This window comes from Sus scrofa, chromosome X (genome assembly GCF_000003025.6).
Source record: "Sus scrofa isolate TJ Tabasco breed Duroc chromosome X, Sscrofa11.1, whole genome shotgun sequence".
NCBI lineage: Eukaryota > Metazoa > Chordata > Mammalia > Artiodactyla > Suidae > Sus > Sus scrofa.
Genome location: NC_010461.5, coordinates 39,519,513 through 39,541,630, shown reverse-complemented (window position 1 = coordinate 39,541,630; position 22,118 = coordinate 39,519,513). Strand labels below are relative to the sequence as shown.

Here is a 22,118-nt window from a genome sequence, read left to right as displayed (position 1 = left end):
TCTTTTTTACGTAATAGTATGTCTCTTACTAATCTGGTTTTGCTCTGTTTTAGTAATGAAGCGTTATAGTAAGGTATAAAATCTGGGAGAGTTAGGTCTGACATTACCCTTAATTTTCATAATTATCTTTAATAGACTGACCTGTTTATTTCATGAGGTGGAATTCAGATTGTTTTTTTCAGGTCCTTCCAAAACACCAATGAAATATCCCCTTGAAATCTGTGATTTTAGTCTGCTTATCCATAATATACTTCAACTGTCCTATTATTAGTCAAATTCTCCTGTATCTTTTAGTAAATATTTTTAGAGTTTGATGTGGGTCACAGAGTTTACATTAAACCAAACTTTAAGTGTTTTGTAAATTTTTATTCTGTTGTGAATATACTTCTTCCTTCCATTGTATTTTCAGCTGGTTATTGCTAGTACATAAGAATGGTTTTGATTCAGTTGTGATTATGCTGAAATCTTTTATTTAGTTTTAGTTTTTCAGGCTTTGCTTATGCCGTTATTTTTTTGCCTATGATGATTTTGTCTCTCTCTTGCTAATATTTTTATTTCTTACATTGTCCAGAGCTCCTAAAAGCAATATTAAATCATGATGTTGGTAGGAGCACTTGTGTTCTGTTCCTGGTTATAGTAGACACATAGTTTAATTGAATATAATACTGGATATTTAGGCTATTGTTTTAAAGCAGATGCTTTTTAATTCTGTTAAGGAATTACTCTTGAATTTTAAAATGTATGTGGTAGGAAACAGTATGAGATCATTACATATTTGCTCTTACTCCCTAATTTAGAAGCATCTTTGCATCTATGAGGAAAATGCTGCTTTTTCTGTAATGGACTTATAACTGTAGCAGACTCTTGAATTCTGCTTGCTTGTATTTTAGTAGAATCTTTTTTCTATAATCATAAGCAGGGAAATTGCTGTGGAGGAGTAGCTCTCAACCTTGGCTTGCACATTGTAATCACTTGGGGAACTTTGAAAATCACTAATGCCTGGGCCCGATCTGAGAGATTCTGATTTTATTGTGTGTGGGTGTGTGTAGGTGTAGATGTGGCCTAAACATCAGGATTTTAAAAAGCTGTGCAGATGATTCTGATGTGAAGCCAGGGTGACAACTATTACTCCACAGTTTACTTTTTCTTAATGGTTTGTCTATCAGGCATTGGAGTTCACCTTTGTGGCTTTATCTTTTTTGGTATGGGAATTTGTATAAAGTGGTAATTTTCTTTTCCTTGAACGTTTGAAAAAAATCATGCTGGTTGGAGCCTTTGTTGGGGCAATACTTTTGTAATTTTTTTTTTTTTTTTACTTCTTACTCAGTTATTAGCTTATTCATTGCGTTTTGATAATTCACAGTTCTTACAGAAAATCTTGTATTTAATCGTGGTTTTAGGATTTATTTTCATAGAGGCTTGAGTCATTTATTATAGGATAACTTACATCTTATAATTTATTACATCTCTATGCTATTCACTATCTCATTTCTGATTTTATTTATTTATACTCTTTTTTTTTGATTACGTTTGTTAGCATAGGGGAGCAAAATTTGCCACCCCAAATAGTGTTTCTTTGACATGTGGATTATTGTGAGCTGAAAACAGTCAAGGCCCAAAAGACTCAGAAAGAACCTTTGACCTTCCCCCTAACTGTCTGAAAGAATTTAGAGGACTGTTCCAGGAAGGGAACAATCACAGTGATAAATAAAATGTAATATGAACTAGGTGTGCTGGTCAGGGAGGAACCTAGCAATTGCAGTGTTGGTGAAAATTCCCTTCTGTGCCTCATTGTTTCTATACGGCCCAGCAAACATTTGTTTATCAAACATTTGCTCTTTTTAATTTTCCTGTGAATTGCCTTCCTACTCTTGGAAGTCCCAAACCCCTACTCCATTCTCTCAAATGGCAAATAAGCGTCAATCGCCTAACTTGTCCTAGGGCCTCATATTCTTATGAAACCCCATGGATATATAATGAAATTTGGTTTTTCTCCTGTTAATCTATCTCATGTCAATTTAATTTTTTAGACCAGCCAGAAAAACATAGATGGGGAAAGATTTTTTTTCCTTCCCCACACTAGAATCTTATGTATACTATTTATTTTTAAAAAGTCTCAGATTTATTTATTGCAGTTGTTTTTCTCCTTTCAGATTTATCTATTTGTGCTTCCATCCTTTTTTGCTTTCTACTTGTTCTCCCTATGACAAATTTTTGCACTTTGAAAAAGTTTTTTTCAGTCCATTGCTCATTGTGACTGCATTTCGGAATTACTTGTGGAGCTTTAAAAAAAAAAAAATGCCCCTCTTAATTGCCTCCAAGATTCCAGTTTAATTCCTTTAGGCTCAGATATGGTCTTTTAAAAATTTTTAAAGTTCCTATTGAGAAGCCAAGGCTGAGAATCACTTAGCTAGTACCTTTACCTGAGCTAGCTCTTTTTAAATTCTTTACGTAATAATCTATATCCAGTAATTTACCCAAGATTACAGATTTGCCTGTATCTTACAGGTTTGTACCTCTTTGAATTTTATTAAATTCTGCATTTATTTTTTTGTATTTTAAAATTTATTTTCCTTGGTAATTATTAAGGGTGACAATATTCGTTTATAATTACACAGTGCCTTTAAGTTGTAATAATTTTGTGGTCAAGAACTATGGTTTATGTATTTTAAATTTACTAGATTTTTTTTTTTTTTTTTTTGTGTGTGTGTGTGAATTAGCCTATGTAGGGAAGGAAAAATAATGTTCCCTTTGCCTTTCAAGGTTCTTGGCTGAGATGCCGCCCCCCTGTGATGAAGACAGCCTCACAGGAGGAAAACAAATAAGTTTAATAGCATGCAGACCTCCTGTACACGTGGGAGATAGCAGGAAAATGGAGTAAACTCCCCAAATGGCCCAAGCCACCACCCTAAATACTTAGCTCCAGCTAAAAACAAAAGATGTTAGGGTGGGGGAGCCAGTTATGGGAGGTTATCTGGCAAAGCACCTAAAAGGATGGTATCGCTGTTATGCAGATTTAAGTCCATGCCTTCTCCATTGATCAGTTTCTAGAGATTTGGTCATCTTCCTCTCCCCAGTCCAGAGAGGGAGACATCCTTACAAAGGAAGATTTCCCTCATAAATCTAAATGTCTCTTACAAATCAGGGTAACTTTTACCCAGATTTCAGAGCTTCTCCATTGTCTGCTGTTTCTTAAAAATAATGAGCTCAAGATAATTCTTATACCAAAGAGGCATGTTTTGGGGTGTTATATTCTACTCCCCTTTACCTATGATAAATGTCTTTAAATATACCATTGTCACATATAAAGGAGCCATCCTCTCTATATGCAGTACAAAATTCATTGTGGTTTATTTCCTTAATTCTCAGATTCTGTAATCCTAAGAAAAACCAGTGATTTAATAACAGGTTTTACAGGAAGAGTAAGCAACACTGCATTAAATGTACGCAAATTTTTATTGTCTACTAACTAACCTATAATAGCGTGCATTTGTCTTTACTATTATGCACTTTCTTTAGTACTTCACAATTTGAGCCTTTTTCCTCAAAGAGAACATTTTAAACTTAGACTTTTGATGCTGATCTCTTATAAAATGTTGAGCCTTATTGAACATTACTAATGCTTTTTTCCTTCCTACCAGTTTCTCTAGAAATTCAGCTGTAAGTAAGTTTTTGACACTTAGATTTTTGGTTCCTGAGTAATAGTCGTTATGACTCAAGCATTGGTCATACCAACATCACCATCCTTGAAAATTCTGTGATTTTTTCTGAGCGATTAGGCTTTTGTTTTTGCCTTATTGCATTGCCTAGCCTGCGATGGACAATTTTCTACACACAATTATTTTTGTGTCATTGCTAAATCAGACAGGAATCATGTTGAAAACATTTTCAGTTACAATTAGGACTCCAAGTTGATGTTAAAATCCAGCTATTTGGGATGTGCAATGCAAAGCCAAGTACTCAGTTGACAGGAAAATAGAATTAACTCCTTCCCCACAAGGCTCAATTTACAACTTACATCAAGTTACATCTATGTTCCTCATTGAAATGCATTCCTGACCGCTTTGAGTTTCTCTTGGCTTTAATTGTAAGAGGATTCTGATTTCAGAAATGTTAACATTAATTTTTTTTCATTTATAATGAGGAAATATCACGTATCTATTATTTAAAGCTAATAGATTTCAGATGTTATATCCTCTTGGCTTGCTTCAGAAAATCCACAGGCCTCGGGAATCAGGCAGGTAACCTCATATAATACAGGGCTTGTAGAGGCCTGTGGGGAACCGAAGATCACACAGCTTGCCAAGTGACATTTACCTTTCGTTTTCAAGAAAATTACAGCCAATTACATCCTCTAGGACCTTATTTATCTAGTCTCTGCTTGACATCATAAATTATGATGAAAACTCGTATCATAATTATGTTTCCATAAAATTTCATTTCAAGCAATTTTTACTTTAGATCCTTCTCTCTGGATTCTCTGATGCATCAAGTTCCATTGCAATTAAGTTTTTCACCTTCGTGAGATCACTTTTAATGTGTTTGGTGTCTCTTCCCTCCAGTTTTTACTTTGCTGCATTTTACAGTTTCCCCTCCGTCTTCCTTTCCTATCTTTCCATCGCTCCCGCTCTGACTTGCTCTCTACCTTTCATGCTAGAGTTCGTCAGCCCTGTATTCTCAGGGGACCAGAACATGAAATATCAGTCTGTTTCTCTTCTAGAAGTACTGAAGGCCAGCCTAAAATAATGTCTTTCTCTTTCTTTGTTTCCACCTAGCATCTTTTATTCTCTCTCTTTTTTTTTTTTTTTTTTTCTTTTTCAGGGCTGCATCCGCAGCATATGGAGGTTCCCAGGCTAGAGGTTGAATCAGAGCTGCAGCTGCCGGCCTATGCCACAGCCACAGCAATGCCAGATCCGAGCCACGTCTGTGACCTACACCGCAGCTCACAGCAACACTGGATCCTTAATCCACTGAACAGGGCCAGGGATCGAACCTGCATCCTCATGGATACTAGTTGGGTTCATTATCTACTTAGCCACAATGGGAACTCCCTTTATTCTCTTTTAATGAATTATTTGTTTGATAAATATTTAGTGATTACAAACATGACAATGTTGTCAACTGGTCTGTGGCAGTTTGGTCATACACAAATTTATTAGCAGTAGCATTCAGTACATAGAGGTAGGTGAGATATGAGTATTCTTGCTACACTTTCCTGCCCGATTTCAAGAAAAAAATTGGGGGTTGAATACTACTGTAGGAGCAGAAAGCTTTTCCCTTCTTCCTGTCTAGATTCTTTGGTTGGACTAATAATTAAATCGATATAAAACATATTAATGGGGGAAAAGGGTATTTTGTACAAAGGGGAGCCCATAAAAGTATGAGATGCTTTGGAGTTCCTGGTAGCCTAGAGGGTTGAGATCCAGCCTTGTCACTGGATTATTATTATGTTAATAATAACATATAAGGACTGGTTCATTAATTGTAACAAATGTACCACACCAATGTTAAGATGTTAAGCAGGGAAAACTGGGTGTGGGCCTGGGGAAGATACATGGGAAATTCTCTGTACTATCTGTTCAATTTTTAAACCTAAACTTAAAGCTGTTCTTGGAGTTCCCTGGTAGCCTAACCAGTTAAGGATCTGGTGTTGTCACTGCTGTGGCTGAGGTCACTGCCATGGCATGAGTTCCATCTCTGGCCTGGGAACTTCTGGATGCCACAGGCACAGTAAGAAAAAAAAAAAAAAAAAAAAAAAGAACAGAACTTCCTTGGCAGTCAGGTTAACTGATGCTTAGATACCATCCCAAGCTAAGGAGACAGGTGTGGGAGTCTGGGGCTTCAAAGGGGAAAAAGATGAGAAGACCAAGTGTTTGGTAAAGTGATTGCCACACCGTGCTGATAAGTCTTTCTGATGTAAAAAGTTTTCTCTGGTAATAGCTCTTTTCCTGGTGTAGGTTCCCAATCTAAATTCTTTCAGACAGTTAAGGAGGCGGTAACAAGTTCTTTCGGAGTCTGCTAGGCTCTGATTGTCTTCAGCTCAAAATAATCTACATTCCTAAGTGGCGTATTCTAGGGTGGCATGTTTTGCTCCTCCTCACTACCTTTACTAAAAGCTTGATGGAGCGCCAGCTCTCCTCCTTTTAGGTGTTCCAGCATCCTTTTTTCCTAATACTTTTAAAATTTGAGATACAATTCATATAATATAAAATTTACCGTTTTAGTCTTCAAAACAACTCAGCCGCCAACATCTTTTTTTAAAAAATGAGGTAACAGTCACATAACCTAAAATTAACTTATTTTACTATCTTTTATTTTTTTGTCATTTTAGGGCCACACCCATGGCATATGGAAGTTCCCAGGCTAGGGGTCGAATTGCACCTGTAGCTGCTGGCTTACACCACAGCCACAGCAATGCCAGAACGGAGCCACATCTGCAACCTACACCACAGCTCATGGCAACAGTGGATCCTTAACCTACTGATTGAGGCCCGGGATCAGTCTCGCATCCTCATGGATACTAGTTGGGTTCGTTACCACCAAGCCACAATGGGAACTCTATATTAGCCATTTGAAAGTGTGCAATTCAGTGGCATCTAGTATATTCACAGTGTTATATATACCATTTCCTCTATCTAGTTCCAAGACATTTTTATCACCCCAGAAGGAAACCCATGCAATAGCATCTACCGGAAATGTGCACTCGACACAAATATGACAACATTTTAGTAGGGGGTTTAGCTAACTGGAATCAGGCCAGATAAATTCCCCCAAGAAAGAGTAGAACTTAGGACCATTTTGGAATGAAACCAAAGATGCCATTTGGAAGGGTATGAATCTCTGGGCTCACTAGATTCCTAGAACCTGTTGTGGTAAAGACAGTATTGTGGTCAATATTTATAACTGATCCATTCATTTTGAGTCTAATTATTTGACTAAAACTCACTTCTGATATTCTTTATGGTAGTTAACAAAGCTTGTTTTGTGGATCATTGATAAACTGCTGAAGTATTTTGTCAGCCTCTTCTGAGGTATGGGTTTCTGATGGAAATTTGCTAAGCGATCCTGGAGCATATTGCTTTTTTTTTTTTTTTTTTTTAGGGCCACATCCAAAGTATATGGAGGTTTCCAGGCTAGGGGTTGAATCAGAGCTACAGCTGCTGGCCTACGCCACGGCCACAGAAAAGCAGGACCTGAGCTGCATCTGCGACCTACACCACAGCTCACGGCAACGCCGGATCCTTAACCCTCTGAGCAAGGCCAGGGATCGAACCCTCAACCCGATGGTTCCTAGTCGAATTCGTTTCCGGAGTTCCCGTTGTGGCGCAGTGGTTAACGAATCCGACTAGGAACCATGAGGTTGCGGGTTCGGTCCCTGCCCTTGCTCAGTGGGTTAACGATCCGGCGTTGCCATGAGCTATGGTGTAGATTGCAGACGTGGCTCGGATCTTGCGTTGCTGTGGCTCTGGCGTAGGCCAGTGGCCACAGCTCCGATTGGACCCCTAGCCTGGGAACCTCCATATGCAGTGGGAGCGGCCCAAGAAATAGCAAAAAAAAAAAAAAAAAAAAAAGAATTTGTTTCCCCTGCACCATGACGGGAACTCTGAGCATGTAGTCTTAATTAGGGTAACTGACCACCACTAGAGAGTAGATTGCACCTAACAGACTCACTCATATATATCATATTGTTTATGTTGAATTAACCTGGTAGGCACAATTAACTCTTGCAACTTTAATTATAAAAATTGAACAAAAATGAGAGCAAAGGAAGTATTAAAATGGAGCTCTCAAGGAGCCTGTGCCCCAAGTCAAGTTGAAATGGTAGCCTGAATCTACTGTTCTCTCTGTTGTCCTCAATTACTGTGTCTTTCTTTTTCTGTCTATTTAGGGTCTCACCCGTAGCATATGGAGGTTCCTAGTCTAGGGGTCGAATTGGAGCTGTAGCTGCCAGCCTACACCACAGCCACAGCAACACTGGATCCGAGCTTCGTCTGCAACCTACACCACAGCTCATGGCAACGCTGAATCCTTAACCCACTGAGTGAGGATACTAGTCGGGTTCATTAACCACTGAGCTGCGATGGGAACTCCTACCGTGTCTTTCTTAGTGTGTATGAGCAGGTCACTGTGTTGAGAGTGATTTTAATGGTTAAAGATACGTATTATTCATACAACATGGCACTTAAACCTAAGGAAGCTATTTCAACTGGTCTTCAACTGGAGAGACAGTCAGTCTTCTGCTTCAACCTGAGAGGGAAGTGGTCTGTCTTGTACTTTCTCGGAGGCACAGTATATTTTGACTTTCTCTGATTTTTATTGTAACAACTTCAGAATCCACTTCTTCTACCCACATCTATCTCCCCCCTCACTCCCACACACACAATAAGATAAGACTGGGTCTAGCATTGAGCTAGGCTTTTTGAGGTTCCTGAAGAAGTGTAGGGTGCGATCTCCAGTGCATTGGAAAAATTTCTGTTCTGCCTCTGAATTGCCTCCAGGCAAGCAATCAGCAGGACCAGAAGTCAGAATAATTTTATCCTAGAACCAAGGTAGCTTTGTGTTATTTTTAATGCGAAAAAATGACAAAACTTATATCCATCTTGTGGGAAGGAATATTGTTTGTAACACATACATATAGAATCTCACTGTGAAATTTCAAAGACAGATGCTAGTTCAATTTATGGCAGAGCTGACTGATGGATTTATTGCTTGAATATCATTTCCTCATTCTAACCAGACGGTGATGAAAATACAAAATAATCTTTACATACTGTAACCTAGATTGTATATTCAGTCTTATAGCTGATGTGGAGAATGTCTTCTTGCAAAAATTCCTCAACTTTTTTTTTTACATTAACAAAAAATACACAGGTAGTAGCTTTACTGACTTTAAGTTTGCTGAATTTTTTTCATTTTTTACTGCCTCATTATGATTCCAACAGGTATTATCTTTTGATGCCTATTTAGAAGATGAAGTGCCTGATAAAAGTCAAGAAAACTATAGAATAAGATGTTATAAAATCTATTTCTACCTTGAAGATGACACAATTCAAGTAAATGAGCCAGCGCTGAAAAATAGCGGACTGCCTAAAGGTATCTATTTAAAGCAGAGTTATGGGTCTTTCACTTCTAACTCCTACCTTTATATACTACTTTCTCTCGCCTTTTTTTTTTGGGGGTCTTTTTGCCTTTTCTAGGGTCGAACCTGTGGCCTATGGAGGTTCCCAGGCTAGGGGTTGAATCGGAGCTGTAGCCACAAGCCTATACCACAGCCACAGCAACGAGGGATCTGAGCCACGTCTGTGACCTACACCACAGCTCACAGCAACGCCGGATCCTTAACCCACTGAGCAAGGGCAGGGATCGAACCTGAAACCTCATGGTTCCTAGTCGGATTCGCTAACCACTGAGCCACGACGGAAATTTCTATTATTATTATTTTTAAGGGCTGCACGTGCGCCATATGGAGGTTCCCAGGCTAGGGGTTGAAGTGGAGCTGTAGCTGCCGGCCTACACCACAGCCACAGCAGCACGGGATCCGAGCTGCATCTGCGACCCACACCACAGCTCACAGCAACGCTGGATCCTTAACCCACAGAGCAAGGCCAGGGATCGAACCCGCTACCTCATGGTTCCTGGTCAGATTCGTTAACCACTGCGCCACAACGGGAACTCCCTCTCTCGCTTTTTAAACGACCCCATGCTACTGCATAGGTATCTAATTTTATGACAGTGGTGAATATAAACATACTATTAGCTTGTCGTTTTTGATGGTGACTTACCGGCTTTCTGTCCCCACATGTCAGCATTGCCGTTTCACTCGCTCTTCTGTGGCACACTGGTATCCTTTCATGTGTTGCTCTAGTATGAGCAAACACTCTTGTGTCTTTGACTTTTTTCTTCAGACTCTTTTGTCTTTTTGCTATGACCACATTACCTCTTTCACCACACCCTCAGAGGAGGAGAGAAGACTGGTCCCTACTGCCACTTCCAGACTGGTGTTCTCTCTCCTTTCTTGAATTCCCCATCATTTGCTTCAAGCACTCTTCTCATCTTCATAGCTGTTGACCACAGACTTTCATAGCGCTTCCAGAGAGGACCATCGTTCCCTCGCCCCACGCATGCCAGTCTTCTTTATGCATGCTCTGCTTCGGCCAGACAAGAGTTAGCTCTGTGATGTGACCACCAGAGAGCTGATCCTAGGCTGCATTAGTAAAAGCAAGGCAGAGGTCAAGGAGGTGACTGGTTTCTTCTGCGTGTGCTCTGAGTCCTTTACTTGGGATGATTCTGAGTTCTGGATGCCTTCATAGGACAGCAACCATGATGGTGAAAGGACTGCAAATCGATCATGCTTAAGGCAGAACAGTGAAAAGGATATTGTCTGTAAAGGGAAGACTTATGTGTGCCTGATGTCTTAAGGAATCTAAAGGGTTGTCATGTGGAGGAGGGCTGACCTAGTTTTCTGTATCCTCAAGGATAGGACCTAGGGGTCAGAATTCAGGTCACTAAGAGGAAGAATTTTCTGGCAGAGAGGTTCACACACTTTGGGCAAGGTACAAGTGGGTAGAAGGACCACCCTGCCTGAATCCTGGGGTAAGCAGTGGTCCTCTCTCTCTCTCTCTTTCTGTTGCATCAGCCTTTGCTGATAACAGTGTGGTTTAGAGACCAGAGTTGAAGTTCAAGGAAGACAACAGACAGAAGGGACATTAGGCTAATGGCACACACTTTGTCGGAACGATGTTGGGACAGGTGGGCCTGGCCACAGCTATAGCTTGCCAGTAGGCCTGCTGAATAATGATGGGTTTTATTTGTCTGTCTGTCTTTCTTTTTTTGTCTTTTTAGAACCACACCCGTAGCATACGGAAGTTCCCAGGCTAGGAGTCAAATCGGAGCTGTAGCTGCCAGCGTACACCAGAGCCACAGCAACATGGGATCTGAGCTGTGCCTGTGACCTACACCCTAATTCACAGCAATGCCAGATCCTTAACCCACTGAGCAAGGCCAGAGATCCAACCCATGTCCTCATGGATACTAGTCGGGTTCATTACTGCTGAGCCACAATGGGAACTCCTCTTTGTGTTTCTTGGGCAAAGGACACATGGGCCCAGAAAGGGTGTCACCATTAAATGAGTGGCTGAATTAAGGCCTCATGAATATTGAGTGCTCATGAATATTTATTGCCTTTTGTATATTAAGTGTATTATGAATACTTAGAACCCAGGTACCTTATGTATATTTAATGCATAATGAACCCGAGTGTCTCTTGGTCCTTCCAGCCCTCTCTTTCTATAGTTTAACTTGCACGCACTCTTCTTAATTACAAAATTACTGTTATTTAACACATGATTTTTCTGCCTATGTTGAATAAACTTTTGCTTACAAACTGCTAATCTGTGTCCAATGCCCTCATATTGATATACCACAGTGGGTTCCCAGGGGAGAAACAGAAATTTTAGGATCATAGGCTTCTGAGTATAATGTGATCAGTCAGTATGCAAAGGACTTCCTTAAACACTCATGAGATTGAGATTTTTCTTAGAGCATGGCTTCACTCTGTATGGATGATTACTTTGGAGCCAGTCAGCATTGTAATAAAGTGTTTGTTGAATACCTGCTCTGTGCTAGGCACTGTGCTGGGTTTTGGGAAAATGGACAAAAGGAATAAGACTCTTTATATCCCTATATCATGGGGCTTATAGGCAAGCAAGGAAAGGGAGCAAGGTGACTAGTCTAAGAATTTTGCAATTATTCAGGCTAGAAATGCTGAGTACACAAACCAGGACAGTGATAGTACGGATGGAAAATAGGGGAAAGATTTTAGAGACTTTTTTTTTTTTTTTTGGTAGTTGCTAGGCTTTGCCCAGTGATTAAATAGAGAGAGTGAGAAGGGGAATATCTAATGAATAAAGTGTCTACTTTGGAATTCCTATTGTGGCTTAGCAGGTTGAGAACTGGACTAGTATCCATGAGGATGTGGGTTCCATCCCTGGCCTTGCTCAGTGGGTTCAGGATGCAGTGTTGCCACAAGCTGTGGCAGATGTGGCTCGGATCCTGTGTTGCTGTGGTGTAGGCCAGCAGCTAAGGCTGCGATTCGACCCCTAGCCTGGGAATCTCCGTATGCCTCAGGTGTGGCCCTAAAATCCAGAAAACAAAACGTACCTACTTTATCATTATCTCATTTAATCACCCCACTGACCTTCTGAAATAGGTAACCATCAGCTTTTACAGAAAAGAAACAGGCTTAGAGAAGTAACTTGCTCAATCTGCATCTTTTTTTTTTTTTCCCCACTGTACAGCAAGGGGATCAAGTTATCCTTACATGTATACATTCCTCCCCCCCCCAACCCTGCATCTTAACTGATCACCTCAGAGCTCATGCTGGGGTTGAAAGAATAGTGATGTGTCAAGCCCCAGCGTGGGGTAAGGAGCAGCATTGGGGTTGGAGCTGGGCTGTGTTTGTTTGGGTCACGAGGCTTTGGAAGTTGTGTTGGGACATCTGTATGGTGACGCCTCCAAGGCAGGTGAAGATTTGGGATGTGCTTTCAGGAAACAAGTCGAGACTAGAGATGTGGATTGCGAATCAAGAGTGCCCAGATCATGAACAGCATCAGGCTATTCTACCATGCTGGGAAAGAGTCACTGTTGAGGTGGTGGAAAGAAAGGAAGAAGATTCGATTTAGGGTTGTGTTTGGTTTTACTAGTGGAGGGAGAAGGCGAGGACTGGTATGGGGAGACAGTATGATTTGTCCTCATTATTCTTTGTTCTGATATAATATCTACATCCTGGCTTGTATTTGGAGAGCTTATGGCTTAAGGATAAATCTTTTAGGAAGTATGGAAATGCTTTGATATTTAAGAAAAGGTTTTCACAAACTTTTAAGGTTGGAAGTGTGACATTTCATTTTACTCTTTAGGGTCATTTTGAATATATATAATGCAGTTTTTAAATATCGACAGGAATGGATTAGAAAATGTTTAATTCTTTCAAAACAGAAAATTGATAACTTTTAATTTCTATGAGGATCTGTTTCACTTAAGTGCATTTGTCTAGGTAAGTGACATTATTGCTTTAGCAAAAAAATTTTTTCTTATAAATTTTCACTTAAATATTTTACTCCAATGTTCCCTAACAAAACTTTGCTCCCCCCCCACCCCCGCCCCATCCATGGCGTATGAAAGTTTCCTGGCTCGGGATTGAATCCAAGCCACAGAGGCAACCTATACCACAGCTGCAGCAACACTGGATCCTTAACCCACTGTGCCACAATGGGAACTCCCAAGCTTTGCTTATTTTTTGCCTTTTTTTTTTTTAGGACTGTACCCACGGCATATGGAGATTCACAGGTTAGGGGGCAAATTGGAGCTGTAGCCGCTGGCCTACACCACAGCCACAGCAATGCCAGATCTGAGCTGCGTCTGTGACCTATACCACAGCTCATGGCAATGCTGGATCCTTAACCCACTGAGTGAGGCCAGGGATCGAACCTACATCCTCATGGATGCCAGTCAGATTCGTTTCTGGTAAGCCACGATGGGAACTCCTGCTTATTTTTTGATTGACTTTCCCACATGACATCAGATTTACACAGGTGATAGACTAGAGGTCATAGGACATCCTGAACCTGCATTAGTGACTTATATTGTGTTTTTATTGTTACTACTTTGCAAGCAAAAGTTCATATTCCTGTAGCTCACTGGCCCCTGTCCAGTAAATCTTAGTTTTATTAAATCCAAGAAGAAAAATGAAATTCAGCCTCTATGAGGATCTTGGAAAGGCTTTTATTAAGACTTTTGATTCCTTCTGTCTCTTAATTTAAAATCTCACATGGGCAGATTCCAAAGGCCAATCGAAGATAGTTATAATGATTTATTTGAAAATAATTTTTATGTAAGTAGGTGGGAATGTTACTGAGAAAGACTTGGAAGAAAAACCCCAGGAAAAGACCATTTTAAAATCTCTCTTGAAATTTTCAGAATTTCTGATTGGCTCACTCTAATCAGGGGGTATGTACAAAATACACAGTAATCACAGAATGTAACGAGACTGAATTTGTTAGCAGAGTGGAGATACCTGGTGGGCTTTGTGGAGAGCAAACACAAATAACCACTCTGTCATCAAGCTTTGTTTAGCGAGAAACCAGTCTCTCTTAAAATATTTAATATGGCTATTCTTGTTAAGGAGGGTCTGTTAGAACAGAGGATACATTGGAAATTCATTTAAATGAGTCCTTCAAGCTTTCCTAAATTAAATGATTGGGAAAAAGGAAATGAGCGTACTGAGCCAGTGGCTCAGACTTTGGTGCGATGGGGTAGGTAGTGTTTCTTTCAGTTGTGTCCTAGGACTGCCTTCCACACGCCTGTGGGCCCTTGGAAGAGGCTAGGGGGTCACATTTAGGCGCTGTGCTCTGATGGTGCTCGTGTTACTGCCGTAAGGTTTCTATATTTTCCAAATGAATTGGGAGATCAGGTGCACCTGGGTTTTTTTGTCTCGCTGACCATTCAGAAATTAGTGCACCCGGATGAATTATAGCCTTCCTTTTAGTTGCTTTGCCTATCACGTGATTTTTTTTAGGGAGGGGGGTGGTTTGGAATAAGCCAGAAACAAAAGGGGCATCCCTTAGCATAGTGCCAAAACAGGCATTTGGTTTTGTGCAGCTTCTAATCAGTACAACATATTCACAAATCCCCGTTGGCAGAGAGATATATGTGTGTTAAAAGTCAAGTCACTGTTGCGCTTCAAGGCTTGCTTTCATTTCTTGCCAGGACATCATTCTCTTTTGGGTTTGATGTGTTATATTTATAGAGTTTGTTGCTGCTCTGGAATATAGTTAAAACAACATTATACCAAGCCAAGAATGTCAGAGGTTAATCCCAGTAGTTTTAGCTGCAACTGTCTAACAGAGCAATTGTTTGTCAAATACTGCCAAGTCCAAACTAATCTGTGGTAAAGAAAGGATAACCATTAGAAATATGCCATGGTTTTCTGATAAGGTCTATACTAGTTGTTTTAGTGGAGAGTGATCGTCAGAACCTCCTGGTCCACCCCCCAAATTTCTGATTCTGTAGGCTTGGGGTCAAAAAGTGGCTTCTACTTGATTCTCAGTGCATCCTTGGTTGAGAGTACTGATCTTGGAGTGCCCTTGTGGTGCAGCAGGTTAAGGATCTGGCGTCATCATTGCAGCGGCTGTGGTCACTGCTGCGGTGTGGGTTTGATCCCTAGCCTGGGAACGTCCACATGCATCAGGCATTGCCAAAAAACAAAACAAAACAAAACAAAAAAGAAAGGGAGCATACTGATCTCCACTAGTGACCTCTTTTGGCCCCTCAGTGGGGTAGTATTTTATATATATATAAAATGTACACATTTATGTATATAATTTACATATCATGTATACATATATATATTTGTATATACTTATATAAGCATAGAGGTATATTTTAATGTATATATATTTATATATTTTATATATGTTTTTATTTATATTTTAAGATACTGTACCTAAATCAAGCAAATTAATCACAGAATAGAAGTCATTTATTGTTATTGGGCATTTCCTATAAGCATGCAGCCCATAAACTGGAATGGTAGGGTGGTGGTGGTAGTATGGTTGCCAGATAAAACACACAGGACATCTGGTTAAATTTGAAGTTGTTACTATAACTATGTCCCAAATGTTGCATGGGACATACTTATACTAGAAATTGTTCATTGTTTATCTGGAATTCAAATTTAACCAGACATCACATCCTTCATTTTGCTAAATCTGATAGTCCCAGAGGGTGGACCTTGGGGCGGGCATTGTCACTGAATGGAACAGAGCAGAATTTAGGGGTGGAGATGAGTCTCTGGTCTGTGAAGATAAGCGCTTGGTGCATGGTGGCTGCTCCATAAATTGTTGAAGAAAGGGAGGGAGGGAGGAAAAAAGGAAAGGAAAAGTGCTAGACAATGTCCACAACACAGTATAGGCATCATAAATGGTACTCGGAGGGATCAGAGGAGAAAACACCAATGTCTATTAGAGAAGAAGGCATTTGACTGGTACCGCAAAAGTTTCTCTAGCTAAAGATGGAAAAGGAAGGCACATTAGCTGGAAGGAACAGCATGAGATAAAGAGGTAGGAGAGCAGTGAGGCGAGGAGTCGGGAGGTATTTGGGAGTGGATCATGGAGTATGTAAGGAAAACTGCAAGAAGGTGGTAATGCGAGAGGACAGGCCTCCCCAAATGCTATCATTTGGGGCTCCTTCAGTGGCTGGGAGGAGGGGCAGAGGATTATTGTTTCTTATTATGGTCAGAGATAGAGAATTCAAAAAGTTCTATGCTTTTGCTGCAAGGCCAGTGTCAGGCTAAGCTATATCAAAAAAAATTATTCTTATGAAGCCAAAACTCCACAGAGATGACATTCTATAAGAATGAAAATGGAATAGTAATTTTAGTGAAGAAGTTATAGTGAACACAAGAGGAAAATATACTCTATCAGGTCTGATCACAGTGAATGCTCTTAGTAGTTTTAGGATACAGACTTTAGTAGATCTGACGACAAGTGGCAGTTCCACCTGTATATTTATTCACCTAAGAAATGCCCGCATCTAGACTTGGATGTACCGTAGGTCTGCAGTGTTACTAAAATAAAACTAAACATAGTTAACGTTAAGATAGAGGTAAGAGGTTGGAGTCTTAATTCTTGAAGGTTGAATTCCTAAAATCTAAATTTAGTGTATGAACAAAGATCTAAAGCAATTCCCAACTGAATGAAATGAAAACGCATTAAATGTAAGTGGATATATCATCGTTTTGATCTAAACCACGGGGAAATGTTAGAAAGTTAAAACTTGCAGAGTATAGTCATATAGCAGGATCTTTAAAAGTAAGAGAGATGTAAAATATGAAGATAGGAAGAGTTTAAAGGCAGACACCTGATGCCTGGACATGGGCCCGAATTGTCTTTATGGGCTAATTAAGACGTTAAACATCTGAAAATTTAAAGGGCAAATATCATGCTTTTGTTTGTTGTCTTTCCATTTTGTAATGTTTTTATTTATATACCTTGCTGATCTCAGGTGCTCATCAGCCTGTGCCAAAGACATGGCATCCTGCATGTTTCTTTGATATTCCGGGACAAACTGCTGCTGGTGGAGTTTCTGCCATTTATCATGGAAGACTATAACCATACAAATGCCAATAACTAGAAATTTCAATCCCCAAAGGACACAGTTGAGAGATCCCACAGATATATCTTTGAAGGCTCTCATGTGTAACTGTACACTTGAAACAGCCCACGTTAGTTTTCTGATTAACATGGCATTGTGACTTTGGATTTCTTGTTTTCTAAAATTTTCTCATTTAGTGTTAGACCTGCCTTCTTTTTTCAACCCATGAATGGTCGGGACTCTCTCTTGTTACCACAGAGAACTTCCCTGGCGTCTTCTGAGAACCATCTAGCGAGAGAAGGGGCCAAGGATAAGGAAGAGTGCGAAGGTCACAGATACATGGATGCCTCAGGGAAGCGGAGGGAGGGGCAGGGGACTCAGTGGTGTTGGCCCTGGGGTGGGGATTGCTGCCACTGGCAAGTGGGCCCTCTCCAGAAATTTACTTTTAGGGAAGTGAGAGGCACTTCTTTTGGAAGAAGAGCTCCAGCATCTCTCTTTCATGGCGGCTGGCAACTCTTCTCCCCATTTCTGTCCTGTTTCGCCTGAGACACTCCCTCCACTCCTCCGCTTAAGTAATCTGTGGCTGTAGCACAGTGACATACAGTCCAGTGCAAACTGTGGAAAGCAATGGTATTTACTTAGAGCTTAAAAACCCAGATTCAAGACCTCTTTCTGTCATTTATGAGGATGTGACCTTGGGCGCGTCCCTTAACTACTCTGAGCTTTGATTTTCTCATCCGTAAAGTGAATATTTGTATTTCATGCATTATCTGCCTCATGGGATTATTGGAGATTAAAGGAGAAACACGTATGAAAGCACATCCCAGGGCTATGATGATGACTGTGATGATTATTACTTAAAAGCTCAGTGGGTGGGCCAGTTCTTCCCACTTCGAAAAATATAGGATTCCTATTTGAAGTCATAGAACAGACTTCAAATCAGAAATCAGCACTCATTTACTTATTTGAATTTTTATAATGAAGTACAAATGCGAGATAGATGGAATTCCTAAAGAAGCTCTGGCTGGTGAATACATCTTATATATTTTAAAAACTGTCACAATATAAGTATTTTTAAAGAGCTGTATAATGGTTCCTGAAAATACCTGAAATGCCCATGCTTTTATGGGTGTTTAAGTATGCAATTTGTTCTAAATGTCTAATCTTGAATGATTAAATAATTTGCATACTGTTTTCGGTGGCATGAATTAAGGGCTAATTGAAGTATAATTTTTTGCAGTAAAATTGTATCATCTTTTATGTAGTACATTTAAAAATATTCTAGGCCCGTTCTAATTTTATAGTTTTATTATTTTAATTTAATGTACCAAGTAATTAAAAATTGCTGCAAAGAAAAGAAGATGAAAATGATTTTAGTTAATTTCCTCTCAACATAGTGAAAAGATGATTAGTAGAATAATGGAACAGAGCTCAGCACACTTCCTGGCACATAAAGATATTCATTAAATGTTCCTTAATGAATAAGGAATGAATAATTTCCAAGCATTTCTAGACTTTGGGAAAAGGCACCATTCTCAGTGCTATATAAAATATGAAGAAGATTGCTTGACATCTTTATACAGAGGTTACACAAGCCAATTTTTCTTGAACCATTAGAGCCTCAGTTTGCTCTGCTTGCCATTTCTCCTTGTGTCTTTGTTCCTGGAGTAGATTCTCAGGCTTAAGTCACTCTACAGATGTTGAGGTTCAGATCTCTACGGGTATCTTGCATTTCTGTGGATCTTGGAAGCAGAGGTACTGACTGCTCTTTGTTCCGGACTGTCTTTTCAAGGATGTTTATATATAGCACCTAGCTTTGGAAGACAAAAGAGAGTTTTTCCTTTCTGGAGCAACGTACAGGTTTGCTCACAGCCTTGAAAGATAGAGGTGGTATCTCTCTCCAGAACAAAGGGCAGATATGTTTACTGTCCAGTCTTATAAAGATCATCTTTCCCTCTGACAGAAAAGCCAGGCATGCTGTTGCCCATTTTAAAAGATTTGGGTTCCCTCAGCCCAGGGTTCCTGTCTTATAAGGTAACCCACCCCATGTACAGAAGTTACCTGGCCCTTGTTGGGTCATCCTGTGGGAATTGGTACAAAATGCTGATGTTCTGGTTGCTGTTATTACTGTGAGTAATAAACTGTTGCTTGTCTCTAAACAAAGCATCTCATGTCTTCTACCAGCATCCCTGAAACTATAGTGGGCAAACTGGCAGAATAAATTGCAAGTAGAATAAAATCTCAAACCCTTAACAATTCTTGACAACAGGTTTCAGCAGTGTTTGGCTGAGTTGGGTATGGTATGGTGTAGTTGGTACATTCATCCAGTTAGGGAACCTTTTTACCTCCAGTGGCTAATTACCACTTGGGGATACTTGGGGACCCGAGGTCCATATTCTCAAGAGAAGAAGTGAATGGGCATCATAGGGTTGGAAGTTGAAGATGGGACAGGATCCAGAACCTTTAGCTCAGAGCACCGTCTAAAACTGTGAAGCCTCTGATAACCCTCACTTTGTGGGGATTGTTGGCTCTACAGGAGGAAGAGGTTGGTAGAGGAAAGAAGATTCTAAGAAGCTTCAAAGAAGCATAAAGTCATTCATACTTGTAGAAGTTAGAAATGTCTTAGTTGCTTGTTTGGTCTGCTCTCATTGAGTGCTAGTAGGTGAAAGTGAGCATGCCTATTTTGGGAAAAGACATGATGACAGTGTCTGGCTCAGTAGGCCACTCTGTTTTACCCCTCCTCCTTCCCTCCTGCCCTAGTCTTTATGGTTTATTCAAGTCCTTCCTGGAATTCCTGCTGTGGCACAGTGGGTTAAGAATCCAGCATTGTAGCTGTGGCGTAGGTTGCAGCTGCAGCTCAAATTCAGTCTCTGGCCCAGGAACTCACATGTGCCACAGGTGTGGCCATAAAAACAAGTCCTTTCCTAGCACCACTGAGGCAGCTCGAACAACATGCAAGGCGAACAACATGCAAGCGGCTTCAGAAGTCTCAGCTTCCTCTGGCACCCTCGGAGTTTGAACGTACGGATGCTACTGCCTCCAAGAACCAGCCCTTTGCCCGCTTTACTGTGGTGCATTCAGGGTTGTTATAAAGATGTGCTGTGATCTCTTTCTGGTTTGCCACATGCTGAAACAGCTGTATTTCATGTCCCACCATAGGAATTTTTATCCGCCGTCATCGGATTTCTCTCCCACCTCCTGATGAGGATCAGTTTTATACCGTGTATCATTTCAATATCAACGTAGACATTGTCTTATATGGTCGAACCTTCAAGATTTATGACTGTGATACTTTCACAAAAAACTTTTTGAAGAAAATAGGAGTCAAATTAAACCCCCCAGGACAGTGTCCAGAAGATCCTTACATGAAGACCCGGAGAGAGGTGAGTTGATTTGTCCATGGCCTTTTGTCTTCAGGATGAGAATCCCTTTGGAGCCAGTAAAAGGTATTGGTACTTGTGAGGCAGATGTGAACGAGCTTTGGGGGCCATGGTCATTGGAGTTGTCCTGTTTTCCTTTGGGCTGGAGGGAGGCTGGGTGTTGGCGTCAGTGTAGGAAAGAGTCACTCTCTGCCTCCGCCCCCACCTTCCCTCCACGGACAGCCTCCCTGGCAGGCAGTAAGAGTCTGCAGTGAACTGCCCGCATGGGACAGTGTTTCTAAGAGCCCACGAGGGGTTTTGTGGTCACTGACAGTGGAAGAGTTGGGCCCACACGTACCTGGCTTTTCTTACCCCATTTCAGTTGCCTGACCCTGGGATGATTGTTTGCTTCTGTGCTACTGATTTACTGAACCAAGCTTTGGGTATACCTTTTCCCTTCTTCCTCGGGATGCCCCCCCCCCTTTATAGTGGTATCAGACACAGAGATATTCAGGAGTGAGGAGGGCCATGATTCCAATGTACCCCCATGATGACAGGATGCTTGATTTCAAGGTCTGACCCTAGTTAGTGTAGGGAGGGAAGAATCAGTGTTAGTGGTATTATTGTAGTATTTCCAAAGTTGTTTTTTTTTTTTTTTTAATGATCCCTTGGCCCAAATTTTATGTTTAACAGGAGAATCTGAATACTCAGAAGGGTAGGTGTCATGTGCAAGGTCACATACCTCACCAGTCTTCTTGCTGAGACTTGAACACCCATCTCTTGCTTCTTATCCGGATTTTCATTATTGGCATTTGTTTCTCTTTTCTCTTTTCATTGAAGTATGATTATACACAATAAAATACACGGAAAATAATAATACAGTTTAATAGGTCTTAACCAGTGCGTACACCCATGTAAGCCACACTCAAAATCATGATATAGAACATTTCCATTCCCCTAGAAAGTTCCTGCGTGCCTTTTTCCAATCTCTCCTTCTCCTTACCCAGGGATAAGCACTGTTCCCATTTCTATCCCTATAGGTTAGCTTAGTCTCATTTTTATTGTTTCTAAAACTTGTAATTAACTTCTTTGCAGAAAGATAAAATTTAGAATAAAATTCTTCTTTGATTCTGCTTTGATCTCTTGTTAAAAGCTGCACGCAGGATCATTCATCTGTTCCTGCCTCCTAGCCCCAGCAGAATTATCCTTTAATGTTGTAGGCGTACAACCCTCCTGAGAAATATATATTGTTGATCCTGGAATATTGAAGGCAAAATCCTTGTGGCATTATACTTGTGTGTGTTGGCGTGCAAGATTTATGGTTGGGATTCATGTTCATTTTTTTCCAAACGCCCTAGAAGAAAGACTCTAGATAAATACAGAAGTCTTTAGAACTAGCAGAGAGAACCTAAAATAAATGGATCTATACCATTACCACTTTGCATCTGGCTACACTCATTCCCTAACAGTGGTATTACACGATAGTGATTGTGAATGATGATGCATTATATGAAATACATAAAACACTGTGTGGTTTCATAGGTTTATAAAGAAAAAAAAAATCTTTTGTTCCAGGAATCAAGACTAAATACCAAGAGCAGGCAAGAAATG

General features: G+C 40.4%; 1 protein-coding gene across 1 annotated transcript in view; it reads left to right on the top strand.

The window, feature by feature from the left end:
- Positions 1-22,118, top strand: part of EFHC2 (EF-hand domain containing 2) — a 190,148-nt gene that overhangs the window by 55,907 nt on the left and 112,123 nt on the right. Inside the window, exons 3-4 of the mRNA XM_021080072.1 lie at positions 8,943-9,093; positions 20,308-20,531. Of these exons, the coding sequence (XP_020935731.1) occupies positions 8,943-9,093; positions 20,308-20,531 (375 nt within the window). The remainder of the gene's footprint in view (positions 1-8,942; positions 9,094-20,307; positions 20,532-22,118) is intronic.